The sequence below is a fragment of the Bos indicus genome, chromosome 3 (assembly GCF_029378745.1).
Source record: "Bos indicus isolate NIAB-ARS_2022 breed Sahiwal x Tharparkar chromosome 3, NIAB-ARS_B.indTharparkar_mat_pri_1.0, whole genome shotgun sequence".
Lineage (NCBI taxonomy): Eukaryota > Metazoa > Chordata > Mammalia > Artiodactyla > Bovidae > Bos > Bos indicus.
In genome coordinates this window covers 14,780,444-14,803,116 of record NC_091762.1, presented here as the reverse complement: position 1 = coordinate 14,803,116, position 22,673 = coordinate 14,780,444, and the positions used below count along the sequence as shown (strand labels likewise).

The 22,673-nt window shown below is 49.5% G+C and overlaps 1 protein-coding gene across 3 annotated transcripts in view; it reads left to right on the top strand.

The window, feature by feature from the left end:
• The window catches only part of SEMA4A (semaphorin 4A), a 28,245-nt gene extending 6,303 nt beyond the window's left edge, over window positions 1-21,942 (top strand). For 2 of the 3 annotated variants that reach the window (XM_019953316.2, XM_070785030.1), the window contains exons 2-15: window positions 3,069-3,239; window positions 4,983-5,143; window positions 6,442-6,504; window positions 6,784-6,882; window positions 7,106-7,211; window positions 8,040-8,156; window positions 8,876-9,000; window positions 9,166-9,338; window positions 10,401-10,551; window positions 16,524-16,704; window positions 18,165-18,283; window positions 18,393-18,550; window positions 20,162-20,262; window positions 20,638-21,942. In XM_019953316.2, the coding sequence (XP_019808875.2) occupies window positions 3,098-3,239; window positions 4,983-5,143; window positions 6,442-6,504; window positions 6,784-6,882; window positions 7,106-7,211; window positions 8,040-8,156; window positions 8,876-9,000; window positions 9,166-9,338; window positions 10,401-10,551; window positions 16,524-16,704; window positions 18,165-18,283; window positions 18,393-18,550; window positions 20,162-20,262; window positions 20,638-21,230 (2,289 nt within the window). In that variant the 5' untranslated portion in view covers window positions 3,069-3,097 and the 3' untranslated portion in view covers window positions 21,231-21,942. Of the gene's footprint in view, window positions 1-2,080; window positions 2,294-3,068; window positions 3,240-4,982; window positions 5,144-6,441; window positions 6,505-6,783; window positions 6,883-7,105; window positions 7,212-8,039; window positions 8,157-8,875; window positions 9,001-9,165; window positions 9,339-10,400; window positions 10,552-16,523; window positions 16,705-18,164; window positions 18,284-18,392; window positions 18,551-20,161; window positions 20,263-20,637 lie in introns of those variants that run through there. The other variant, XM_019953311.2, reaches the window with a different exon arrangement.
• The last annotated feature ends 731 nt before the right edge of the window (window positions 21,943-22,673 follow it).

Below are 22,673 nucleotides of genomic sequence, written 5' to 3'. Positions count from 1 at the left end.
CTATTTATTAGAGTCGATTAGCCCTGGGACGTCTGTGCTCTGTTACCAGCAGTCAGCTGGGGCTGAGTGAGCAGGAAACTACCCACTTTCTAGGTCATGAAGCCTTTGGTGCTAGATGCCTCATTAACTCTGCATTATGAGATCCCTGGAGCCCTAAGGGAGGGGTGAGCAGCCACCATCCGGCCTTTGGGTGCCTCAGAAGTATGCGAGCAGATGGGAAATTTTCTGGGTCTCCCACTGGCCTGATGCTGCCCTAAGAGTGCTGGAGATAAGACTACAGAAGGAATTTTCTCAGCAAAGCCATGGATGAGCTGCTAAGTCACTTCAGTCATGTCCGACTCTGTGCGACCCCATAGACGGCAGTCCACCAGGCTCCCCCGTCCCTGGGATTCTCCAGGCAAGAACACTGGAGTGGGTTGCCATTTCCTTCTCCAATGCATGAAAGTGAAAGCGAAGTCGCTCAGTCGTGTCCGACTCTATCGACCCCATGGACTGCAGCTTACCAGGCTCCTCCGTCCATGGGATTTTCCAGGCAAGAGTACTGGAGTGAGGTGCCATTGCCTTCTCCGCCATGGATGAGAGCCTAATGCAATTGTTTTATTTATTACAAAAAATTTTTTAAACCATTTAAAAAATATTTATTTATTTGGGTCTTAGCTGTCATGCAGGCTCAGTTACCCCAAGGCATGTGAGACCTAAATTCCCTGACCAGGGGGTCGAAACTGTGTCCCTTGCATTGCGAGGTGGATTCTTAGATACTAGACCAAGGGGCAAGCCCCTAAATCATTTTTTAAAATGGAAGTATATTTAATTGACAATGTTGTGTTAGTTTCAAAAGTACAGCAAAATGTGGACTTCCGTGGTGGTCTAGTGGTTAAGACTCCATGCTTCCAATGCAGGATGTGGGGGTTTGATTCCTGGCTGGGGAAGGTCCCACATTGCTGGGTAGTGTGACCAAAAAAAAAAGAGAGAGAAAGAAGAGAAGATTGTGCAACAAAGTAATTCAGTTTTACATACACATATGTATATATAGATAAGAAAAGTCAAAGTGTTAGTCGCTCAGTGGTGTCTGACTCTTTGTGACTCCATGGACTGCAGCCCACCATGCTCTTCTGTCCATGGAATTCTCCAGGCAAGAATACTGGAGTGGGTTGCTGTTGTTTAATTGCTAAGTTGTGTCCGACTCTTTGCGACCCCATGGACTTGCAGCCCACCAGACTCCTCTATCCATGGTATTTCCCAGGCAAGAATATTGGAGTGGGTTGCTATTTCCTTCTCCAAGGGATCTTTCCGACCCAGAGATTGAGCCCAGGTCAATCTGCATTGCAGGCAGATTATATATAAACATATTCTTTTTCAGATTGTTTTCCATTATAGGTTATTACAAATATTAAATATAGGTCCCTGTACCATACTGGAGAAGGCAGTGGCAGCCCACTCCAGTACTCTTGCCTGGAAAATCCCATGGACGGAGGAGCCTCGTGGGCTGCAGTCCATGAGGTCGCTAAGAGTTGGACACAACTGAGCGACTTCACTTTCACTTTTCACTTTCACACATTGGAGAAGGAAATGGCAACCCATTCCAGTGTTCTTGCCTGGAGAGTCCCAGGGACGGGGGAGCCTGGTGGGCTGCCGTCTATGGGGTCGCACAGAGTCGGACACGACTGAAGCGACTTAGCAGCAGCAGCAGCACGTACTGTGCTCTAGGTCCTTGTTGTTCAGGATCGTATTGTTTTTTAAAGACTATGGCTCGGTTGGCCGTGGGAGGTCTGAAAGGTTATTCCACTTCAGGGACTTCCCTGTTGGTAGGAGTGGAGAGGTAAGTGAAAAGAGGAATATGAAAGACGGTGTCATGTCTCCTATCTGGGAAATCTTGAGCAAGAGGTAAAATCCCGACTAGGCTTGTTAGACTGGCTGTGACGATAGAGGGACAGGGGGATGGCTGAAATGACCTAGAAACTTTCTGGCCTTTTAAACTTTCTTGATAGACAGGTGAGAGGAGGGCCAAAGAGAGAGGTGTGTCTCCTTTTATTCCCCTCCCAGTCAACCAACTTCCGCCCAAGCCAGGGATCTGTCACAACTCGAGAGGTGGAAATTCTGGTTTCCCTTGCCCAGAGCTCCCAGTGCGGGCTTTGCCACTATGGGTACCTGGAGGGCCGCACTCCTGGCCCAGCCGGGCTGAGTCTCCTGTCCCCCACCTCTGGGGCCTGGGAGCCCTCCCTTCTTTCTCTTGGATGGCACCCCCCGCCCAAGAGTCTGGATACCTGGGTTCTATGCTGTGACTGGCTCAACGGTACGTGAGATGTGATGGCTGACTGGAGGGGTGGCAGACCAAGGGGAGGATTATGCAGAGACCAGGGGGACAGATAGCAGCAGCACTAAGACCAGAGAGACAGGGGGCAGCTGCAGAGGCTGGGAGACGACCAGCCTCTCCCTGCCCTGGGCCACTTTCCGTGTGATGCTACTAGTCAGCCTGGAGGGCTGGTCTCCCATCTCCTCTCTGCAAGAAGAGGCCTGTAGGCCTCAGAGTCAGAGAACAGAGCAGGCCGGTTCAGACCTGGTCTTCTTGTTTGGGTCATCAGAGGGTAGGGCTGAGTACAAGGCCCTGGGTATCAAGAGATCTGAAAGAGCCAGGAGAATCAAGTCTGAAGAATCTATACTGCGAGTGCAGGAATCTGCTCCCCAGAAAGTCCTGGAGCCAGGACCAGGCAGTGGTTTGGGATCTGGGCTATGGGAGGAGGAAAGGCAGAGTAGATAACAAGAAGGACTTCCTTGAGCGTAAGGTGAGGGAAGGCAGAGCCAGGCTATTGGTGCAAAGAGATCATAAGGGATGGGGAACAACTGGACTTCAATTCGGAGGGGAGAGTGGGGCAGAGTGAGGCCTGTGAGAATGATGGAAGTGAGACTCTCTGAGGGCACACTGGAGAGGAAACTGGCCCGTTCCCCTGCATCCCCCCCCCCGCCCCCTGCCATACACACTTCTGCTGCCTGGGGCTCTCTGATTGGTTCCCAGGGGGGATGTGGTAAGGACTGCTCACCCAGAGAGTACCCGGTGCCTGTTTCCCCAGAGACGTCCAGTGACAGCCCCTGGCTGAGCATGGCCCTTCCAGCCCTGGGCCTGGACTCCTGGAGCTTCCTGGGCCTTTTCCTCTTCCAGCTGCTCCTGCTGTTCCTGCCACCGGCGACAACTGCGGGGCGTGAAGGGCAGGGACCCACACCCAGGGTCAAATACCATGCAGGTAAGGATCTGACAGTCAGGAAGTAGGGGATGGCAGCCCCGGGCTGGAGGGGGTGGAGGAAGGAAAGAGAGAATGGAAGGAAAGGGGTAGGAAATTGGACTTGGAGAAACCACACTAGATAAGTCATGGAGAGGCAGAGGGCGTCAGGGAGAGAGAGACAGCCAGAAATAGAAATTCAGGCTGAGAAAGGAGTGAATGATGAAACTCACTTGGGGGAGAGACTGAGGAAAGGGAGGTGAGGAGAGCAGGGGGCCAGGGGCGTTGTGCCTTCTGGTTCTCCAGAGCTGGTGATTTCTCTTTCCCTCCTTCAGTGTCACTGTTATCAAACTGGGCACTTCAAACCCATAACTGCTTTCATGCCCCTAGGACATTTGAGGCTTAAGGGAATCCGTGGACCTGGTGACCCAGGACACGCAAGTGCACAGATGATGCTGGACCACGCTGTGTCCAATACTGTGGACACCAGGAATACAAGAACCCAGAGTAGCCTGGCTGGTATCTGGGCCCTGGGACCCTGTAGGCACAGCTTGACTGGTTTCTTACTGAGGCTGTGGGGGCTGCTGGCCTTCCACCTGCAGGGAAAAGACTCAGGAAAGGACATGGGCCCTGTCGGAGTTGCAGGGGCAGGGTCTCCTGGGCATGGCTGAGTCTTTTGCATCTTTCTGGGGCAACATGGTAAAGGAAATGCATGTTGCCCATTGATGGAAGGGCCTCCCTTGTGTTAGGTGCTGGGATTACAAGCATAAACCCTGCCCCCAAGGTGCTGATGGTCCCCAGGGGCAGGCAGGTGGGCTGTCACACAACCATACTTGAGGGTGATCAGTTCAGTGACAGAGGGGTTTATACAGCTCTGGGGAGGCCAGCCTCTCTGGCACCTTGCCACATGTTTCCCCAACTCCTCTTCGTGGTTGGTACTAAGATTCTCTGAGCCTCCAGAGCTAACAGTTAGCTCATCAGTCCTCTAATGCGAAAGTGCAAACGTGCTCATGAGAGAGAGAGTTTGAGAAGCTCATCTCTCCTCGCTGATGTGCCAGGGGCCCTATGTGCCAGGGGAACGGGCACACACGCCCACCTCCGCCACATCACAGTGATGGGGAGACCTCAGGGAATCTCCCACAGCCAGCCGAAATCCCCAGTCTGGGTGATATACAGGCGCCTGCAGGAAACTCAGGAGAAAAACATTTTCTTTCTGTTCCACCTATGGCAGTGGTTCTCATGGTAGAAATTTCCTGTAGAGGAGGGAAGGAAAGTGGGGTTGGTGAGTGGGACCCCTGAAACCCACAGTTACTCTGACACATAGTCCTATCTACCTCTAGCCTTCTTGTCTGTGGGTGCCAACACCTTCCTGTCTGTCTATCTGCTCTCTGCCCTCCCTGCCTGTGAGGACTGATGTGTCCTGCCCAGCCGCAGCCCCCTAGGCCTGAAAGAACATCCCTTATGCCTCACTTTATTTCCTGTCCCTTTGTCTGTCTCTTGAGTGTGGGGCACCCTCTGTCTGTCCCAGTCTGTTATTACCCTGAATCTGGTTGTCTTTCCTCTCCACTATGAGCTCAGCACCCAATGCTCCTAGGCTGTCAGCAGGATGGGGCAAAGCAGGGATCTGCTGCTGAAGAGTGGGTCCGGCTGCGAAGGCTGGGGGGAGCACACTCTGCCAACCCTTTCCTTCTCCTGCTTTTCTCTCATAAATCAGCTGCTTACCCACTGCCTTCTCATCACTCACCCCTTCTCACCACCTCTCAACAGGGGATGGACGCAGAGCTCTTAGCTTCTTCCACCAAAAGGGCCTCCAGGACTTTGACACTCTACTCCTGAGTGATGACGGAGGCACTCTCTATGTGGGGGCTCGAGAGGCCATTCTGGCCTTGAATATCGAGGATCCTGGGGTGCCAAGGCTGAAGAATATGGTGAGAGGCCAGGGAAAGGGTGCGGGCTGGAAGTGAGGAGGGGGCTGGCAGCTGCCCTGTGCCTGGACTGCCTATGCATGAATAACTACCCAATTTGCTGTTGCCTATAATCAGCAACGATTGGCAGGTCTTGGTGTGGACATATACACGTATGATTTTTATGACAGACAAGAAACACAAAAAAAATAAAAAAAAAAAAAAAAAGAAAGAAAGAAACACAGCAGTGGCCTTACACTTCATGGGCACGATGAATACTGGTTGAATAATACTAATTGATAAAATGGCTGATACGGAAATTGACAAAGTGAAAGTGAAAGTTGCTCAGTCGTGTCCGACTCTTTGCAACCCCGTGGATAGTCCCTGGAATTCTCCAGGCAAGAATACTGGAGTGGGTAGCCATTCCCTTCTCCAGGGGATCTTCCCAACCCAGGGATTGAACCCAGGTCTCTTGCATTGCAGGCAGATTCTTTACCAGCTGAGCCACCAGGGAAGCCCAAGAATACTGGAGTGGGTAGCCTATCCCTTTTCAAGGGCCTCCTTCCCAACCTAGGAATTGAACCAGGATCTCCTGCATTAGCAGGCGGATTCTTTACCAGCTGAGCTACCAGGAAAGCCCCAATACTAGTTGCTAAAATGACTGATATGGAAATTGACCTATGAGAGAAACATTGACTCAAATTTATCAATAATGTGATATCCACCCACTGGAAGAAATCACTGAGGCTTCTGTGTTATAGTCACCCTACTCACAGGAATAATGTAAGGGAGAAAGGGAGAGGGAAGGAAAAAAGGGAGGGAGGGAGCAATTACTGAGCATCTCAACACAGTCTGTGTTGCTCAGCATGTGGTCTGTGGGCCACCTGCACATATGGGATGCGGATTAAAAATACAGTTTCTCTGAGGTGTGAGGAACCGAAAATTTTTAACAATTTCCCCAGGAAATGTGTTTTGTTTTGTTTCCAGCTGCTGCTTTGTATACCATGCATGGCATTAGGTGCTTTACATACAGAAATCTGTGCCATTGACCAAGATCACTCAACCAGTAAGTGGTTGAGTCTAGGTTCAAGCTCAGGTCTGATTCCATTGACCATGTTCTCACATGGAGCTGTGTCCTCATGAATATGAGTATCATTAGAGTAATAGCCAGGGTCACAAAGCGAGGTTCTTACAGCCTACCAGCATGTAACTAACCATTATGCCTGCTGGTGATTTCACACCAGAGCCAAGGAGCGGGTAGTAGGTCAGAGAGCTCAAGATCTCATTCCCTTCATCTCCCCTTTCCCAATGCCCTACTTCAGATACCCTGGCCAGCCAGTGACAGAAAAAAGAGTGAATGTGCCTTTAAGAGGAAGAGCAATGAGGTAAGTAGGGGTGGCGATACTGGGGCTCTGCAAGAGAGCCCTGGTGTCCCCAGGCCATCACTGGATGACCTTAGGTGAGGCAGGCAGCAGAGGATGCTTGTTTGAGTGATCGTGTTCTAGAGGATCATGATCACGTGGCCTGCTGTTCTATAAAGACCTATGGGGACTGCCTCAGCACTGTCCAGCCCTTCTCACTCCTGGCAAGTGAGGGAGCAGTCCTCCAGGGGCCGGGAGTCTGGGGCAAGTGTTCTGGAGGCCTGAACTGTCTCTCTCCCCCAGACACAGTGTTTCAACTTTATTCGTGTCCTGGTATCCTTCAACTCCACCCACCTCTACGCCTGCGGCACGTTTGCCTTCAGCCCTGCTTGTACCTTCATTGTGAGTTATCTGGCGCCGGCTCTCAGGCCCCGCCTCACCTCCACCCCAGCTCATCCTCTGCAGCTCTGAAAAACTCTGATGTTGCGGCCCAGGGTCCTTGTGAGCTTCCGAGCTCCAGGTCAATTTTCCTCTGCACCCCCTACCCCTTCCTCCCTCGTGTCCCTCCTTTCCCAGACGTGAGACTCTGGCGTTCTGGCCCCCCCAGCCACTTCCCCCCCTCTAGGAACTCCAAGATTCCAGACTGTTGCCCATCTCGGAGGACAGGGTTGTGGAGGGGAAAGGCCAAAGCCCCTTCGACCCCACCCATAAGCACACGGCTGTCATGGCAGGTGAGTATCGGTTTCCCTGGTCCATCCCAATAACTGCTTTCCCTGGTCACTCTGTGACACAGGGAATCTGACAATTTCCTGAAAGGCAAGAGGACAAAGGGAGGGGAAGCCAGGAGCCTCAGAGCATAAAATCAGAGGGAGTATCAGGTACCCCAACCAGATGAAGCTGCCACAAAGGAGGTGGGGCAAGATGGATGTGGAGGGATGCACAGAGATGGGAGGGTCCTGGAAGGGTCTCAGACAGGAAAGAGGCCTGAGAGTCACCTTCTGTTCAACAAGCAGACTCTGTATGAACAGCCACTCCGGTGTGCCAGGCATTGGGCTAGGAAACGTAGGGACTGCAAAGAGGAAATCATGGTGCTGTGCCCTCCTGGACACAAACCATCACTCCCCCCACCCCCTGGCTTCCTGAAGCCGGTGGCCTTTGACTGAGTGGGACCTTGAAAGACAGGTAGGTGGGCAGGGAAAGTGTTCCTGGAAGAAAAGGGTATGCCCTCATGTGTAGAAACAGAACAGCCATCCTGGAGAAACAATGAGTGATTCTAACTGGCGAGTGGTTCAGCTGGGTGTGGGAGGGAGGAGCCAGAGAAAGGCGGGGAAAGTGCCAAACACTGAAGGCCATAAAGTTGGCCAGTCCCTGTGGGAGGAGGACCTAAGAACAGTGCTCAGGGCGGGCTGTGAGCTGGGCTTTGGGACTCCACGGGAAGGTGTAGAACAAATAAAGAAGGCCAGAGAGTGATGTGAATGCTGACCCCAGTCAGAGGCAGATCTGAGAAGGGCAGGGGCACCCTCCAACTGACAAGGTCCCCCCTCCTCTCCTCACATTAGATGGGATGCTCTATTCCGGCACCATGAACAACTTCCTGGGCAGTGAGCCCATCTTGTTGCGCACCCTGGGATCCCAGCCTGTCCTCAAGACTGACAATTTCCTCCGCTGGCTACAACGTAAGGACCTCAGCCCCACCCAGCACAGGTCTGGCCCCCTTCCCCAAGTCCCGGAGACCTGGCACTCTGAACTGCTGTTAATTCACTCAACTCTCATTGGTTGAGACGTACTGTATGCAAGGTGGTACTGCAGGGAAGACGACAGACCTCCTGTCCTGGGGAGGTTTCCTCTTTTAAAAAAAACTGTTTAATTTTAAAAAAATTTTGGTTGTGCTGGGTCTTTGTAGTTGCGCAGGCTTTTTTCCTCTGATTGTGGCGAGCGAGGGGCTACTCTCCAGTTGGGTGCAGTGCATGGGCTTTTCTCTTTGTGGTGGCTTCTCTTGTTGGGAAGCACAGGCTCTAGAGCAGGCAGGCTTCAGTAGTTGCAGCACATGGGCTCGCAGTGGTTGTGGGTCTCTCTGGCTCTGGGGCACAGGTTCAATAGCTGAAGCCCACAGGCTTAGCTGCTGCATGTGGGATCTTCCCTGACAAAGGATCAAATGCTTGTCTTCTGCACTGGCAGGCAGATCTTTACCACTGAGCCACCAGGGAAACCCGGGAAGCTTTCATCTTGTGTAAATAATTAAAGTACCTCCCCCCACCCATGGCCACACCTCGATCAGCTGTAGATCTGGGCCATAGTTAGTACCTTCTAGTCTTCAGAGTCAAGGGTTTTCCCAAAGGGGAAACCAGGACACCTAGGTGCTCCATCTCTTAGCTTATCTGCCCTTCCCGTGCAGCGGACGCCTCCTTCGTGGCAGCCATTCCTTCCACCCAGGTCGTCTACTTCTTCTTCGAGGAGACAGCCAGCGAGTTTGAGTTCTTCGAGAAGCTTCGCATTTCCCGGGTGGCCCAAGTCTGCAAGGTCGACAGCCTGGTGGGAGGCGGGGCTGGCCGTGGAGAAGCCAATGGGGGAGATGGCAGAGGAGGGGCTGGGCGCTTAGGGTCCAATGGGGTGAGGGGCGGGTTAGAGGGCGTGGTCACGCGTGGGCAGTGGGGGCACCCTCTGACTCTTAGATTGTGCCCCTAGAATGACGTGGGTGGCGAAAAGTTGCTGCAGAAGAAGTGGACCACCTTCCTAAAGGCCCAGCTGCTTTGCACCCAGCCGGAACAACTTCCCTTCAACGTTATCCGTCACGCTGTCCTGCAGGCAGACAATTCCTCCACCGATCCCCAGGTCTACGCAGTCTTTACCTCTCAGTGGTGAGCAACTAGGCGAGAGCGTGGGGGTTGGAAGTGGGATTTGGGGTCAGCTCCCTGGCCGGCCAGGGAGGGTAGGAACTGATGTGAGCGAAGCACAAACTCCACACTTCACATATGAAGACATTTGATCATCACCATCTCCCAGGAGTTTGACTCACGCCCTTAATGTAGGGCTCAATGTAGATAGGGAAAATAAAGCTCAGAAAGGTTCTTATTAGTTTATGTCCTGCCTGGTTCCAAAAAGGATAGGAGGCAGCTTACAAAAGGCAAACGTTAAAATAAAATAAACCTATGAGGAAATGGAAATAAAAGGAGAATGAGAGAACCCAGGGATGGAGTCTGCACATTACAGATGATTATCACTTATACAGTTGGGGATGCTGGGACACCTGTAGCTGTGAACTTCCTAGTGGTCATAGCATAGAGCGAAACACCATCAACAACATAAGATAAAAATAAAGTCATTGCTTGGAGATTGAGACTTATTTGTTGTGGTCTGGCTCCCACAGTGTTCAGGTGTCTGCTGACAATGTGTCAGGTACCAAAGATATCTTTTGTAAGCATGGTCTGGTATCTGTGGCTTCCAGGACTGAGAATATGGTTTATGCCACAGTCAGGTTAAAACAAAACAATAGAGACAGAGCTTTTGTCTCCACAGACCAGGGCGGAAGGAATAAAAATAGTCTTGTAGTTGGGTTCTGTTTGGTTTTCTGAGGACCAAGAATACACTGGACCCCCAGGGAGGAGAGCTTCACCTGGAGCCTGTCTGGGAGCTGGCTACTTTGCTTCTCCCGTAGAGGCTCAGTCTGGGCAGGCCACACAGGAGACGCCCCAGGGCCTGAGCCCAAATTAGTTCTCATTAAGGATAACCACACCTCAGATCCTAAAATAGGATAAAGTCTGGGGCTCTCCTAGCTCTTATCGCCTCTTGGCTGGGGACTGACCCAGCCCTTCATACTTCTCCCCTTCTGGGGTTTTTCACCAAAAGTGGGCCAAGGTGGGAGGGGGAGGTGTAGCAGAGGAGGTTACAGACAACTTAACTTCCCCTCTGGCTGTCTCCAGGCACGTTGGTGGGACCAGGAGCTCTGCTGTCTGTGCTTTCTCACTCAAGGACATCAAGAGTGTCTTTGAGGGGAAGTATAAGGAATTGGACAAAGAGACTTCACGCTGGACTACTTATGAATATCCTGATATCAGTCCACGGCCAGGCAGTGTGAGTATTATCCATGCCACTGAGTAAAGCCCGCCTCCCCCAGACATATATGTGTCAAAGCACCTCTCACAGCGTGATAGTGCCCCATAAATGCTAGTGCTCCCCACACCCCCAAGTCCTGTCTGCTCAGATATTCACCATTCCAGCTGCCCACGTTCCACATCCATGGTGTCCAGCCCCATCCTAAATACAGAACAGCACTCCTGCACCCCAGCTAAGTGCACACGATATGCTTGGGTATATCACTGAAAAAACAAGGGAGCACAGGCTGTGCCAGGGACTTTCCTGGGCCTCTTCATCTGCATTTCTTATTTAACTTTTGTTTTTGGATCGGAGTTGTATATGTACACCATTTGAAGGAGATTTACATGGTTGGTTACAAACAGCAGCCCAGTTTCCTCTCTCCAGCACTTTTCCCTCTCTAGAGACAATCTCCTTCAACTCTTTTAGCTGATTCTTTTGATTTTATCTCCAAATCTCAAAATACGTTTATTCCTATTCCTTGCTGCTTCCATTTCAGGCAGCAGCTATTGAATTCCCATTGTGGATGGTGAAGATTTAACCGTGTCTCCCCATCCCCACCCCCCACTCAGCGATGAGCTGGAGCTGACTTGCAGCAACTAGCAAGAACCCTTTGTGCATCTCTTTCCAAATCCGAGTTCAGTGACATTACGTTGATAGCTTGAAATTAACCATGGTGGGAATAATACATTATGGAAATCAGCAAACACTTTAAATCATCACCCCAGAGCAGCCTTACCAGCACACTGCTGTACCCACCTCTTATCTCCCAGCATTGGTTTATAGTCAGTTTGGTCAGGCCAGTATTTATATTATGATTCATTACTCACAACTGAGCCATATAGTAGGCCATGATTATTTTTCCTTTTTGCATAATTAAAAAAATTTTCCCTGGGGTTAGTAATTATCTTGATTTTTTTTTTCTTGCTTTGTTTTCTAAGCTCTTATCTTTATTTCAACCCCAAACTCTACCTCAATTAACTGAATCTCTTTTGAAAACAGACCCATTTGGTAGTCTAAGAATTTCATTTTCCTGGAAATCCTTTCTATCTGCTGCAGTCTTGACTACATCTTCATCTCATGTACATCCGGAGCACAGCTGCCATCCTGGAAGCTCCCTTCCTCATCATTCTGGGCATTCCCTTTGCCTCTTTCTTGTGATAATCTGGTGTTTCTTGCATCCCACAACTTCCTATTTTTTCTTTCTTTCACTGTCTTATTTTAGTGGAGGATGGGTGGGTGGGTGCTAAGTTGCTTCAGTTGTGTCCGACTCTGTGCGACCCTATGGACTATAGCCTGCCAGGCTCCTCTGTCCATGGGATTCTCCAGGCAAGAATACTGAGTGGGTTGCCACGTCTTCCTCCAGGGAATCTTCCCAACCCAGAGATCAAAACCGTGTCTGTTATGTCTCAATACATTGGCAGGTGGGTTCTTTACCACTAGAGCCACCAGGATGGCCTCTGTAAATTCCTGGAAAAGAATACACAGCAGGTAAATTTTTTTGAGACCCTGAATGTCTGAAAATGTCTTCATTCTACATTCACCTTTGATAGTTTGCCTGGTTGTATCTATTTTAATTCTAGGAAAAAATAATCTTCCTTTCAGACTTGGAAGGCATCCTCTATTATATTCTAGCTTACAGTGCTACTGTTTGAGAAGTCTGAAGCTATTCTGATCCCCAAAGCTTTGAATATCTGTTTTTCCCTCTGGAATCTTGTCGTACCTTTTTTGTGTTGCTGGTTATTTTGTTGTTGTTGTTGCTGGTTATTTTGAAATTTCATGATATTGTGCCTTGATGGGATCTTGTTCATTCATGGTCCGAGTGTTCACTTTGCCCCTTAGGCCTGGAAATTTAGTTCTTTCAGTTCTAAGAACTGAAAAGAACTGTTAACCTGTTGCTTGAACTGTTACCTTTTCATTTAATACATATTTTTTAAGGTCACCTGTCACTATTGTAGGCAATGAAGACATAGTAGTGAAGAAAACAAAAATCTCTTTTTTCATGGAGAGAATATTCTACTGTTGGGATGTTTTCTCATTTCTTTCTGAACCCCCTGGATTGGTTGGTCCTATAACTTTTAAAATCCTTTTTAGGAATTTTCCCAAGTCTTTGGTTTTGTTCTACTTGCTAAGAGAGTATCTCAATTTTTTTATCTTCTGATCCTTCTGTCAGATTTTAAATTTCTGCTAACATATTTAATTTCCTAGATTTTTTGAGCTTTGTATATGTCTTATAAATACGTTCTATTATGGAGAATTTTAAACATATAAAAAGTGGACAGAATAGTATACTGCTGCTGCTACTAAGTCGCTTCAGTTGTGTCTGACTCTTAGCGACCCCATGGACTGCAGCCTACCAGGCTCCTCCGTCCCTGGGATTCTCCAGGCAAGAACACTGGAGTGGGTTGCCATTTCCTTCTCCAGTGCATGAAAGTGAAAAGTGAAAATGAAGTCGCTCAGTCGTGTCCGACCCTCAGCGACCCAATGGACTGCAGCCTACCAGGCTCCTCCGTCCATGGGATTTTCCAGGCAAGAGTACTGGAGTGGGGTGCCATTGCCTTCTCCGACAGAATAGTATTATGGACCTCTAAACAGTGGCACCCCACTCCAGTACTTTTGCCTGGAAAATTCATGGACGGAGGAGGCTGGTAGGCTGCAGTCCATGGGGTCGTGAAGAGCACGACTGAGCGACTCCACTTTCACTTTTCATTTTCATGCATTGGAGAAGGAAATGGCAACCCACTCCAGTGTTCTTGCCTGGAGAATCCCAGGAACTAGGGAGCCTGGTGGGCTGCCATCTATGGGGTTGCACAGAGTCGGACATGACTGAAGTTACTTAGCAGCATACACCCATCAGCCAGCTGCAACTCCTCGCCAGTCAGACCACTTCATCTCTACTCCACTCCCTTCCCCTCTTATTTTCTGAAGCAAATTCTGGGCATCATTTCATCTGTGTTAGTTTCCTATGGCTGCCATAACAAATTACCACAAACTTGGTGGTGTAAAACACCAAGAACACCAAGAAATTTATTCCTTCACAATTCTGGAGGCCAGGTGTTTGAAATCAAAGTTGCAGTCAAGGTTGGCTCCTCCTGGAGGCCCTGAGAGAGAATCCATTCTGGGCCTCACTCCTGCCTTGGCTGCTGGCAGGCTTTGGTGTTCTCTGGCTTGTAGGCACCTCACTCCCGTCTCTGCCTCTGCCGTCACGTAGCCTTATCTCTGTGTGTCTCCTCCTCTTCTCTTATGAGCACACTTGTCGTTCGATTTAGAGCCCATTGTGATCCAGAATGAGTCATCTTGAGATTTTTAAATTATGTCTACAAATAGCCTTTCTCCAAATAAAGTCACACTCCCAGGTTTTCAGTGGGCATACCTTTGGGTGGCTACCATTCATCCCATTACTTCATCCATAATGGTTTTAGTATGTATCACCAAAGATAAGGGCTTTGAAAAAAATAATGTATAGTTCCATTATTACACCAAAAAAATAATGCATGCGTGCATGTTTAGTTACTCAGATGTATCTGACTTTTTGTGATCCCATGGACTGTAGCCCGCTAGGCTCCTTGGGATTTTCCAGGCAAGAATACTGGAGTGGGTTTCCACTCCCTTCTCCAGGGATTGAACCCAAGTTTCCTGCATTGCAGGTGGATTCTTTACCATCTGAGCCACCAGGGAAGCCCCCTACCCCGCCTAAATTAATAATAGTTTCTTAACCTAATATGCAAAAGTATTCAAATTTCTAATAGTCTCATAGATATCATAAGGTTTTTTTTTTTTAATATAGTTTGTTTTTGAAATCAAAATCAAAATAAGATCTGTAAGTTTGGATTGGTTGTTCTTTTCAGTCTCTCTTAGTCTGTATGTTCCCTTTCCAACTTCTTTCTTTCTCTTACAATTTATTCGTTATATAGGATTTCCCACAGTCTGGATCTTGATGATTTTGCATTGCTGTGGTGGAGTTTTAAGTATTTTCTATAAATTGGTGTTTGGATCTAGAAACGTGATCATGAAAACTTGCTCTTAAAGTTTGACTTTGGGGAGCAAAATAAAAACTTGTATTAGTTTGGTCTTCTTTCAGGACATTTATAATCTCTGGCTGCATTCGTTGGAATAAGAACTCCTCTTTTGAAGCATTATGTATGTTCTTGTTTCATGGGTATGCTATTTTCATACTTCTCTCTCTTAAGGTAATAATGATACTTCGCTGTGAAGTTTTCTTTTCTCTGAATCATTTGTTTCCTCTTAAAGTTTATTAATTTTTTTCCGTGTCTCTGTTTTTTATATCTTTCATGTCTGTGGTTTCACTCACATATTTGGTCATCCTTGGCTATCTACTCATAGTTATGAGGGAGGGGGCCTTGAAGCTGTGGAAACTCTGCACCCTGGGTATGACTTGGCAACTTGAACTCCATGATAACTCCACTGTGAATGGGCTGGCTAGGCTGCTTTACTGGAGACCTTCAATATCAGTATCTTTAAGTCTTTTCTTTTGGGCCTTTAGTCAGCTTTCCTGGAGCAGATTCTTCTAGTCTTGTCTTGGAGTAAGGCGGTCTGGCTCCTGGGATCTGGGAGTCATGGGGAAGAAAGGCTGGGGGTGGGGGAAGAGTCTCAGCAGGTGCTGTGTCTACCTGCATTTAATCCCCTGCCTTCATCATGGTGTGTCACCTCTCTGCTGTCCTCCAACCAGAGTCCCTCTGCCTTATCCTCTCTAGAGAATAAACCTCCAGTCCTGGGCCAGGGTATGGAAGGGACAGTTACTCAGCTGCATGGAGCTGGGAAGAAGTCTGCCTGCTTCTTAAATAGATTTTCAAATATAGCCTTTCTTTTGCCCCGTTTCCAGAGGGGACTGAGGCCACTGATTTATGAACTTCAGAAATTCTACCTTATAAATAAAAATTTAAGCCTGGGCTGGCTTAGAAAGACTCTTTTTTCCTGCTTAGTCTTTTCCCTTTTGTTCATTTGCTTTCCAGCTTCCCAAATGTGGCTGCTTTTAACTCCTCTCATGTTCTCATATGTCTTTAAAAAAAAAAATCCCTTTGGGAGGAAGCGAGAGTAGGTACATGTGCTCATTCTGGCATCTAAATGAGATACAGATGTTATCGCGTCACTTTACAGATAGGAATTTGCAACTCATAGAGGTAGGGTAACTTGTCTGAGGACACAGCATGAGGTGATGCAGTTGTGGCTGGCTTTAAGACAGTGCTGTTGGAAACGGAGGACAAGAATCGTGACCATTGATCAGGACACAGGTGTCCCAGAGCTGCAGTATGCTGTTGTTGGCAGGGCCTTTGGAGAACAGCCGGTCCAACCCCCTCATTTTATGGGTAAGAAAAAGAAGGCCCAGAATGGAGAAGGGACTCTCCCCGAGTCATGCATCCAATTCATGCCAAACCATGATGCAAAATACTCCCTGCTACACCACCCCTTTTTGTGACAGACTGCATTCCATTATTGACTCTGTGAACATTTATTGGGCCCCAACTGAGTACTAGGTCCTATGCTAAGCCTGGGCCTACAGACATGAGTTCAGGGTGGTCCTTGCCTGCAGGGGATCCTCACCCTACATTCTGCTGGTGGCCGGGCATCCTTGGTGACGGGGATGATGGGTAGAAATAATGACAGCTAAAGCTTATCAAGTACTTACTTCATGCCAAGTACTGTTCTAATTACTTTTCATGTAAGTCGCTTGCATCCTCATAGCAAGTCTGTGCTGTGTTGGTAATAGGCCCATTTCACTGTTAAGGAACCTCAGACATGCTGAATTCAGACGCTGCATTTTAAAGCCAGGCAGTTCCAGAGTCCAGCTTTAATCCCAATCCTGAAATGAAGACTGCCAAGAGGGAGGGAGGCAAAGGAGATTAGCCAAAGGGGAGGGAGGGAGAGAAGAGGCCACAGGTGGGTTGAAGGAAAGGAGAAAGCTGACCTGATCTGCCTCCTTCCCCCTTCAGTGCTCCAAGGGCCCCTCCTCTGATAAAGCCTTGACCTTCATGAAGGACCATTTCCTGATGGATGAGCCAGTGGTGGGGACACCCCTGCTGGTGAAGTCTGGTGTAGAGTACACATGGCTTGCGGTGGAGACAGCCCAGGGCATCGACGGGCAGAGCCATCTGGTCATGTACCTGGGCACCAGTGAGTAGAGGGCTCCAGGGCACCCCTCAAGGGGCTGGAGCCAGGGTTGCAACTCAGGTTGAGGAGGGAGACCTTTGAGTCCATTCACTCATGCATTCACTCAACAAATTCTTTTTTTAATTGGATGATAATTGCTTTATAATATTGTGTTAGTTTCTTCTGTACCACAGTGTGAATCAGCTATACCTATACATATAACCCCTCCCTCTTGGACCTCCCACCATCCCACCCCTCTAGGTTATCACGAAGTAGCAAATGTTTATCAGAGCACCTGTGCTGTGCCTGGCACCCAGCTAGGCTCTGAAAATATAGCAGGGGAACCAAAGAGCCCCATCCCTAACTTTTCTGAACTTTCAGTCTGGTGAGGTAGAGAAGCATGAAGGGTTTTGGTGACCTTAGCAAGAGCTGTTTATCTTATTTATCTATCTTATGGGGGAAACCATGCTAGAAAGGTGATGTAAGGGAGGATAGAGGAGGGGTGTATAGACTTGGGGAGGGAGAAGATGGGCAGGAAGTAGAGGGAGCTCTTAGGCGAAGGCTTTTGTGTTTTCTATGAAGTAGGAGAACACAAGGTCATGAGTGGCGGGGACTGAGGGATGGAAAAGGCAGGTTTGAGAAGAGAGAAGTAGATTCAAATATTCTTTGTGGAAAGAAGGAGAGACGGTCTGTGGGGGGATGGGGAAGATTGCGAAGCATATGTATTGAGGGCCTGGCTAAGGTGGATGACCTTGAGCTTTAGTAGAAGAAGCCCGTCAGGTTCGTTCTTTCTTTTAGGACATCAGCTGTGCCTATATTGAGTACACAGACAAGAACAGAACAGACAAAAAGCTAGCTCCTTTTGGAGTGCATGGAGACAGACAATAAACATACTGAAGGAGTCAGTTACTTGGTACATTACGAGATCAGAAAATAAGTAGAACAGTGTGATGGGGTGGTCAGGAACGCTTGTTGGAAAGGTGGTAATTTGAAAAGGTGGTCGGGGTAGACCTTACTGAACTTTGAGTAGAGACCCTTGACGGTAGTGAGGGAGGCTGGTGATGTGATTTTCTCCAGAACTGATTAAAAGTCCACATATCCATGAAGAAAGGGGATAGTTTGGTTCCTCTAGGGCTGGAGTTTGATCAGGCAGTTTCCAAGGAAGGACTGAGAGGCAAGGGATTTCCAGCCATTTACGAGAGCTCCGTCTCCATGGCAACGGAAGGAAATGGTCTGACAGATCTGTGTCCAGTGCAGACTTCAGAAGGAACTTTCTTTCTTTCTTTTTTTTTGGCTTCAAGGCATGTGGGATCTTAGGTCCTCAAGCAGGGATCAAATCAGCACGCCTTGCATGGAAGCCCAAAGACCTAACCACTGGGCCACCAGAGAAGTCCCAGAAGGAACTTTCTGACAGCTGGGGAGGCCATCTGGAGTCAGAGAGCAAGCATGAGAGGCTAGGTGATTTCAACTCTCTCTCTCCACAGGCACAGGCTCCCTCCACAAGGCTGTGGTGAGTGGGGACCACAGTGCTTATCTGGTGGAGGAGATTCAGCTGTTCCCTGACCCTGAACCTGTTCGAAACCTGCAGCTGGCCCCTACCCAGGTGGGAAAGGGCCTGATCCTCAGATGAGGTCTCCAGTGGGGCAGGCCTTGGGTGCTAGGTCCTTACTAGATGTGGCAGGGTGACTTGACAGGCTTCATCTCTTTTCCAGGGAGCAGTGTTTGTAGGCTTCTCAGGAGGCATCTGGAAGGTTCCTCGAGCCAACTGTAGTGTCTACGAGAGCTGTATGGACTGTGTCCTTGCCCGGGACCCTCACTGTGCCTGGGACCCTGAGTCTCAAACCTGCCGCCTCCTGCCCACCCCCATCCTGTGAGTGCCAGTTACCCTGTATGTGCTTCTGGGCTCCTTCTTTCCAGGTGCTGTGAGGTTGGTGCAAAAGTAATTGCGGTTTGGGGCTGTGAATTTTATATCATTTTAACTAGGCTCAAACACATCTTTATTAATCAAAATAGGAACTGTTACAATTAATACATTTTTTGCCAACAAGAAATAAGTTGCTTTATTCCCGTAGCATAAAAATCTGTGCTTCAGGATTCGATGAACTCTTGGAAACCATTTTCTGCTGTTTGTGGAAGCGTTTTCCCTTCAAAAAGTTGCTTGAAGAAGTGGTAGTTGGTTGGCAAGAAGTCAGGCGAACATGGTGGATTTGGCAAAACTTTGCAGCCCAGTCCGTTCAGCTTTTGAAGTGTTGGTTGCGTGGCATGTGTTTGAGTGTTGTTGTGGAGAAGGGGCCCTTTTTTTTGAACTGGCTGCAGGCATTGCACTTTTCAGTTCATCCCATTGACTTGCTGAGCATACTTCTCAGATGTCATGGTTTCGCCAGGGTTCAGAAAGTTGTAGTGGATCAGACATTTAGTGGTTGGACCAAAAAGAAGCTCGAAAGCACTTCCCAAAGCCACACTTGCACCAAAAAAGGTCCTGACCAAACGATGACCATGACCTCTTCTTGGTGCAGGTTCGGCTCTGGGAAGTGCTTTGGAGCTTCTTCTTGGTCCAACCACTGAGCTGGTAGTCTCTGGTTATAGTATACAATCCACTTTTCTTTTCTCATCACACATCACAATCTGATCGAGAAACGGTTTCTTGTTGTGGCTTAAAATAAGAGAAGACAACACTTCAAAATGACAATTTTTTTGCTTTGTGGCCAGCGCATGAGGCATTCACTTATTGAGCTTTTTCATCTTTCCAATTTGCTTCAGATGCTCAATGACCACAGAATGGTCGACATTGAGTTCTTTGGCAGCTTTTTGTGTAATAGTAAGAGGATCATCTTCAATGACCTCTCCACTGGTCGTTGTCAGCTTTCAGTGGCCGGCCATCACACTCCTCATCTGCAAGGCTCTTGTCTCCTTTACAAAACTTCTTGAACCACCACTGCACTGTACGTTTGCTAGCAATTCCTGAGCCAAATGCATTGCTGATGTTTCGAGTTGTCTCTGCCGTTTTACGACCCATTTTGAACTCGAGTAAGAAAATTGCTCATATTTGCTTTTTGTCTAATATTATTTCCATAGTCCAAAATAAATATAAAATAAACATCAAGTAGTAGGTCATTAGCAAAAAACATAAAGCAAAAAATATACATTAAAATGATGTATAACATAACCACATTTATTGAGAATGTATTCCAATATCAAATGGCAAATTTCAACAATGCAAAAATCGTAATTACGTTTTCATCAACCTAATACTAACACATCGCCTCCAAGACAACCCCCAGCCTCTGGGGGCTCCTCCAGGGATGGAGTTATACCCGGCATTGTTGAGCTGTTTCAGCCCACCCTGGGCTTCTCTTCCCCTGATCTCTGTTCTACCTTGTCACCCCGACCCATCTTTCTCCCCACTGCACTTCCCTCTCTTGCTCCCTCCTCTTCCCACTCTTGCCTGTTTCAAGGGATAATTTTTGCTTTCTCTCCTCAGGAAGTCCTGGAAACAGGACATGCAGCAAGGGAACCCAGAGTGGGCATGTGCCAGTGGCCCCATGGGCAGGAGTCTGGGGCCCAGGAGCCGCCCCCAAATCAGTGAGTGTGGGGCCAGAGGAGGTGCAGAGGCTAGAGAGGACTTCCAGCGGTGGGGACACTCCTGCATCAATTTCTCCCTTCGCATCTGCCTGGCTTGAGAACTGAATACCCAGAGTTGGGATGGATTTGAATGTCAGCTGTAGGGTGGAGGGATAGAAATTCTAAGCTGGGATTCAGGACTGGGGTTGAAATTGGTTCTGGTGTCAGAGCTGGAGTCAGATGAACTGGGGGTTAGTTTGGGGCCCAGACTGGAGACAGGAAAGGGGTCAGAGTTGAGTTTAGGACCTGAAATAGAAGTCGGAGACGGGAATGGGGCCCCAAATGTCGGGGCCTGCATTCTCCCCTTAACCTTTGGCCCCTTTCCTTCCCCTACAGTTAAAGAAGTCCTGGCTGTCCCCAACTCCATCCTGGAGCTCCCCTGTCCCCAGAGCTCGGCTCTGGCCTCTTACCACTGGAGTCACGGGGTAGAAGCCATCCCAGAGGCCCCTTCCACAGTCTACAATGGCTCCCTCTTGCTGCTTCTGCGAGATGGGGCGGGGGGTCTCTATCAGTGCTGGGCCACTGAGAATGACTTCTCGTACCCTGTGGTCTCCTACTGGGTGCACAGTCAGGACCAGCCCCTCGCCCTGGACCCCAAACTGGCGGGCATTCCCCGGGAGCGCATGGAGGCCCCGCTGACCAGGGTTGGCGGCGGGGCCGCCCTGGCTGCCCCGAAGTCCTACTGGCCCCACTTCCTCACCGTCACTGTGCTCCTTGCCCTGGTGCTCTCAGGAGCCCTCGTCACCTTCCTTGTATCCCCACTGGGGGCACTCCGAGCCCGGGGCAAAGTCCAAGGCTGTGGGACCCTGCCCTCCAGGGAGAAAGCCCCACTGAGCAGCGAGCAGTGCCTCCAACCCTCCAAGGAAGGCAGGACCTCTGCCAGTGACATGGACGCCGACAACAACCTCCAGGGCACAGAGGTGGCTTAAACTCTGGGTACAGGCTGGGGCTGTTGGATAGGGCAGGGCGTGTGGCCATTGGCTGGGGGAGCTGGGAGCTGTTCCTTTCTGACTAGGCTGGGAGTGGCACCGAAGACCGCTTTCCCCAACCAGAGGACCTTCTCTGCCATTCTGTGCCACTGATAGCACTCAGTGAGGCTGGGCACAGCAGAGCTGGCTCCCCTGTGGAACCTGCTTCTACCAAGCACGTGGCCTCTCTAAGCGGGGCTGCCCCAGACCTGGTCTAGGCCATGAAAGGAGGACCCAGAGAGGATCCTTCAGTTCTGGGCATCCTGGGACCGTCCAGAACATACCGCTGCAGGAGACCCTAAAACAACAAGCGCGTGAGCACACCACATCTGGAGACTCCACTCTGAAAGCAGCTGCCACCTTGGATACCAACACTCCCCTCTCCAAGGACTCTCCAGGACTCTGCAGGGAGCCGCTCCCTCCAGCTCACCTTATCAGCTCCACTGGGAGGTCTTTCCTGAAGTCTCACCTCCTTCCATCTTGCTTCAGTTGGGGCACATTTAATCTGTGCCCCTTCTGGCTTGGCTCGAATGGCAGGGGTAATCTGAGCCTTGATCACTCCTTTTCCCTGGCTGACCCCTGGACTCTCTTCTCTCCCCTCTCCTCTGTTTTGGAATTCAAAACCTGCTTGTCACAGACAGTTTATTTTTTATTAAAAAGACAAAGCTTGTGACTGGTGCTGTTTTTCTGTCAGAGCAGAGCACTCCAGCTGGGGACCGTGGGAGGGGAGGGGAGCAGGAAGTCTGAGGACATTAGTAGATTTGTGGGATGATTGTTCTCTCCAGCTCCAAACCACCCCTTTCTCCCTGCCAGCTCCCTCCCAGCCCCCAAGCAGCCCCACAGCCCTTCCTTCTACTCCAGACACTGCTGGAGAGCACCTCCAACTCTGTCTTTGGGGCCAACTCACATCTGTGTCTGCTGGCCAGGCAACACCTCATCCGTCCTGGACTCCGTGCCGCAGCCCCACAGTTGCTGATCTCAGCTGTCCCACACTTCTCGAGACTCCTACTCAGTCCCCCTACCCCTCGGCAGCAGTTGGTTTCAACCCTTGGAGGACTGAATTTATAGAAAGACCATGCAGCCACCCCCATCCTGGCCACATCCTTCCTAATATCTGACAAATGCTCTGTGCACACCCCCTTATCACCCGCCCACTCTCCATCCTGTCACGACGTTTGTCCCTTTTCCATCCAAGGCTAACAGGTGCACTGGCCCTTCCACGGGCCACGCCAAGACGCCCTCCCCCGCCCTCCCCACTTTACTGCTCCCTCACTGTTAGCCTCCCTTCTTCCACCCACAAGTGTGCTGGGTGTTCTCTGTACCAAAGGGGAAAAAATCAACGATCCTTCCTACAACCCCACACTTTTAGTCAACCCCTGCCACGCTCACTAACTCTTTCCTGTC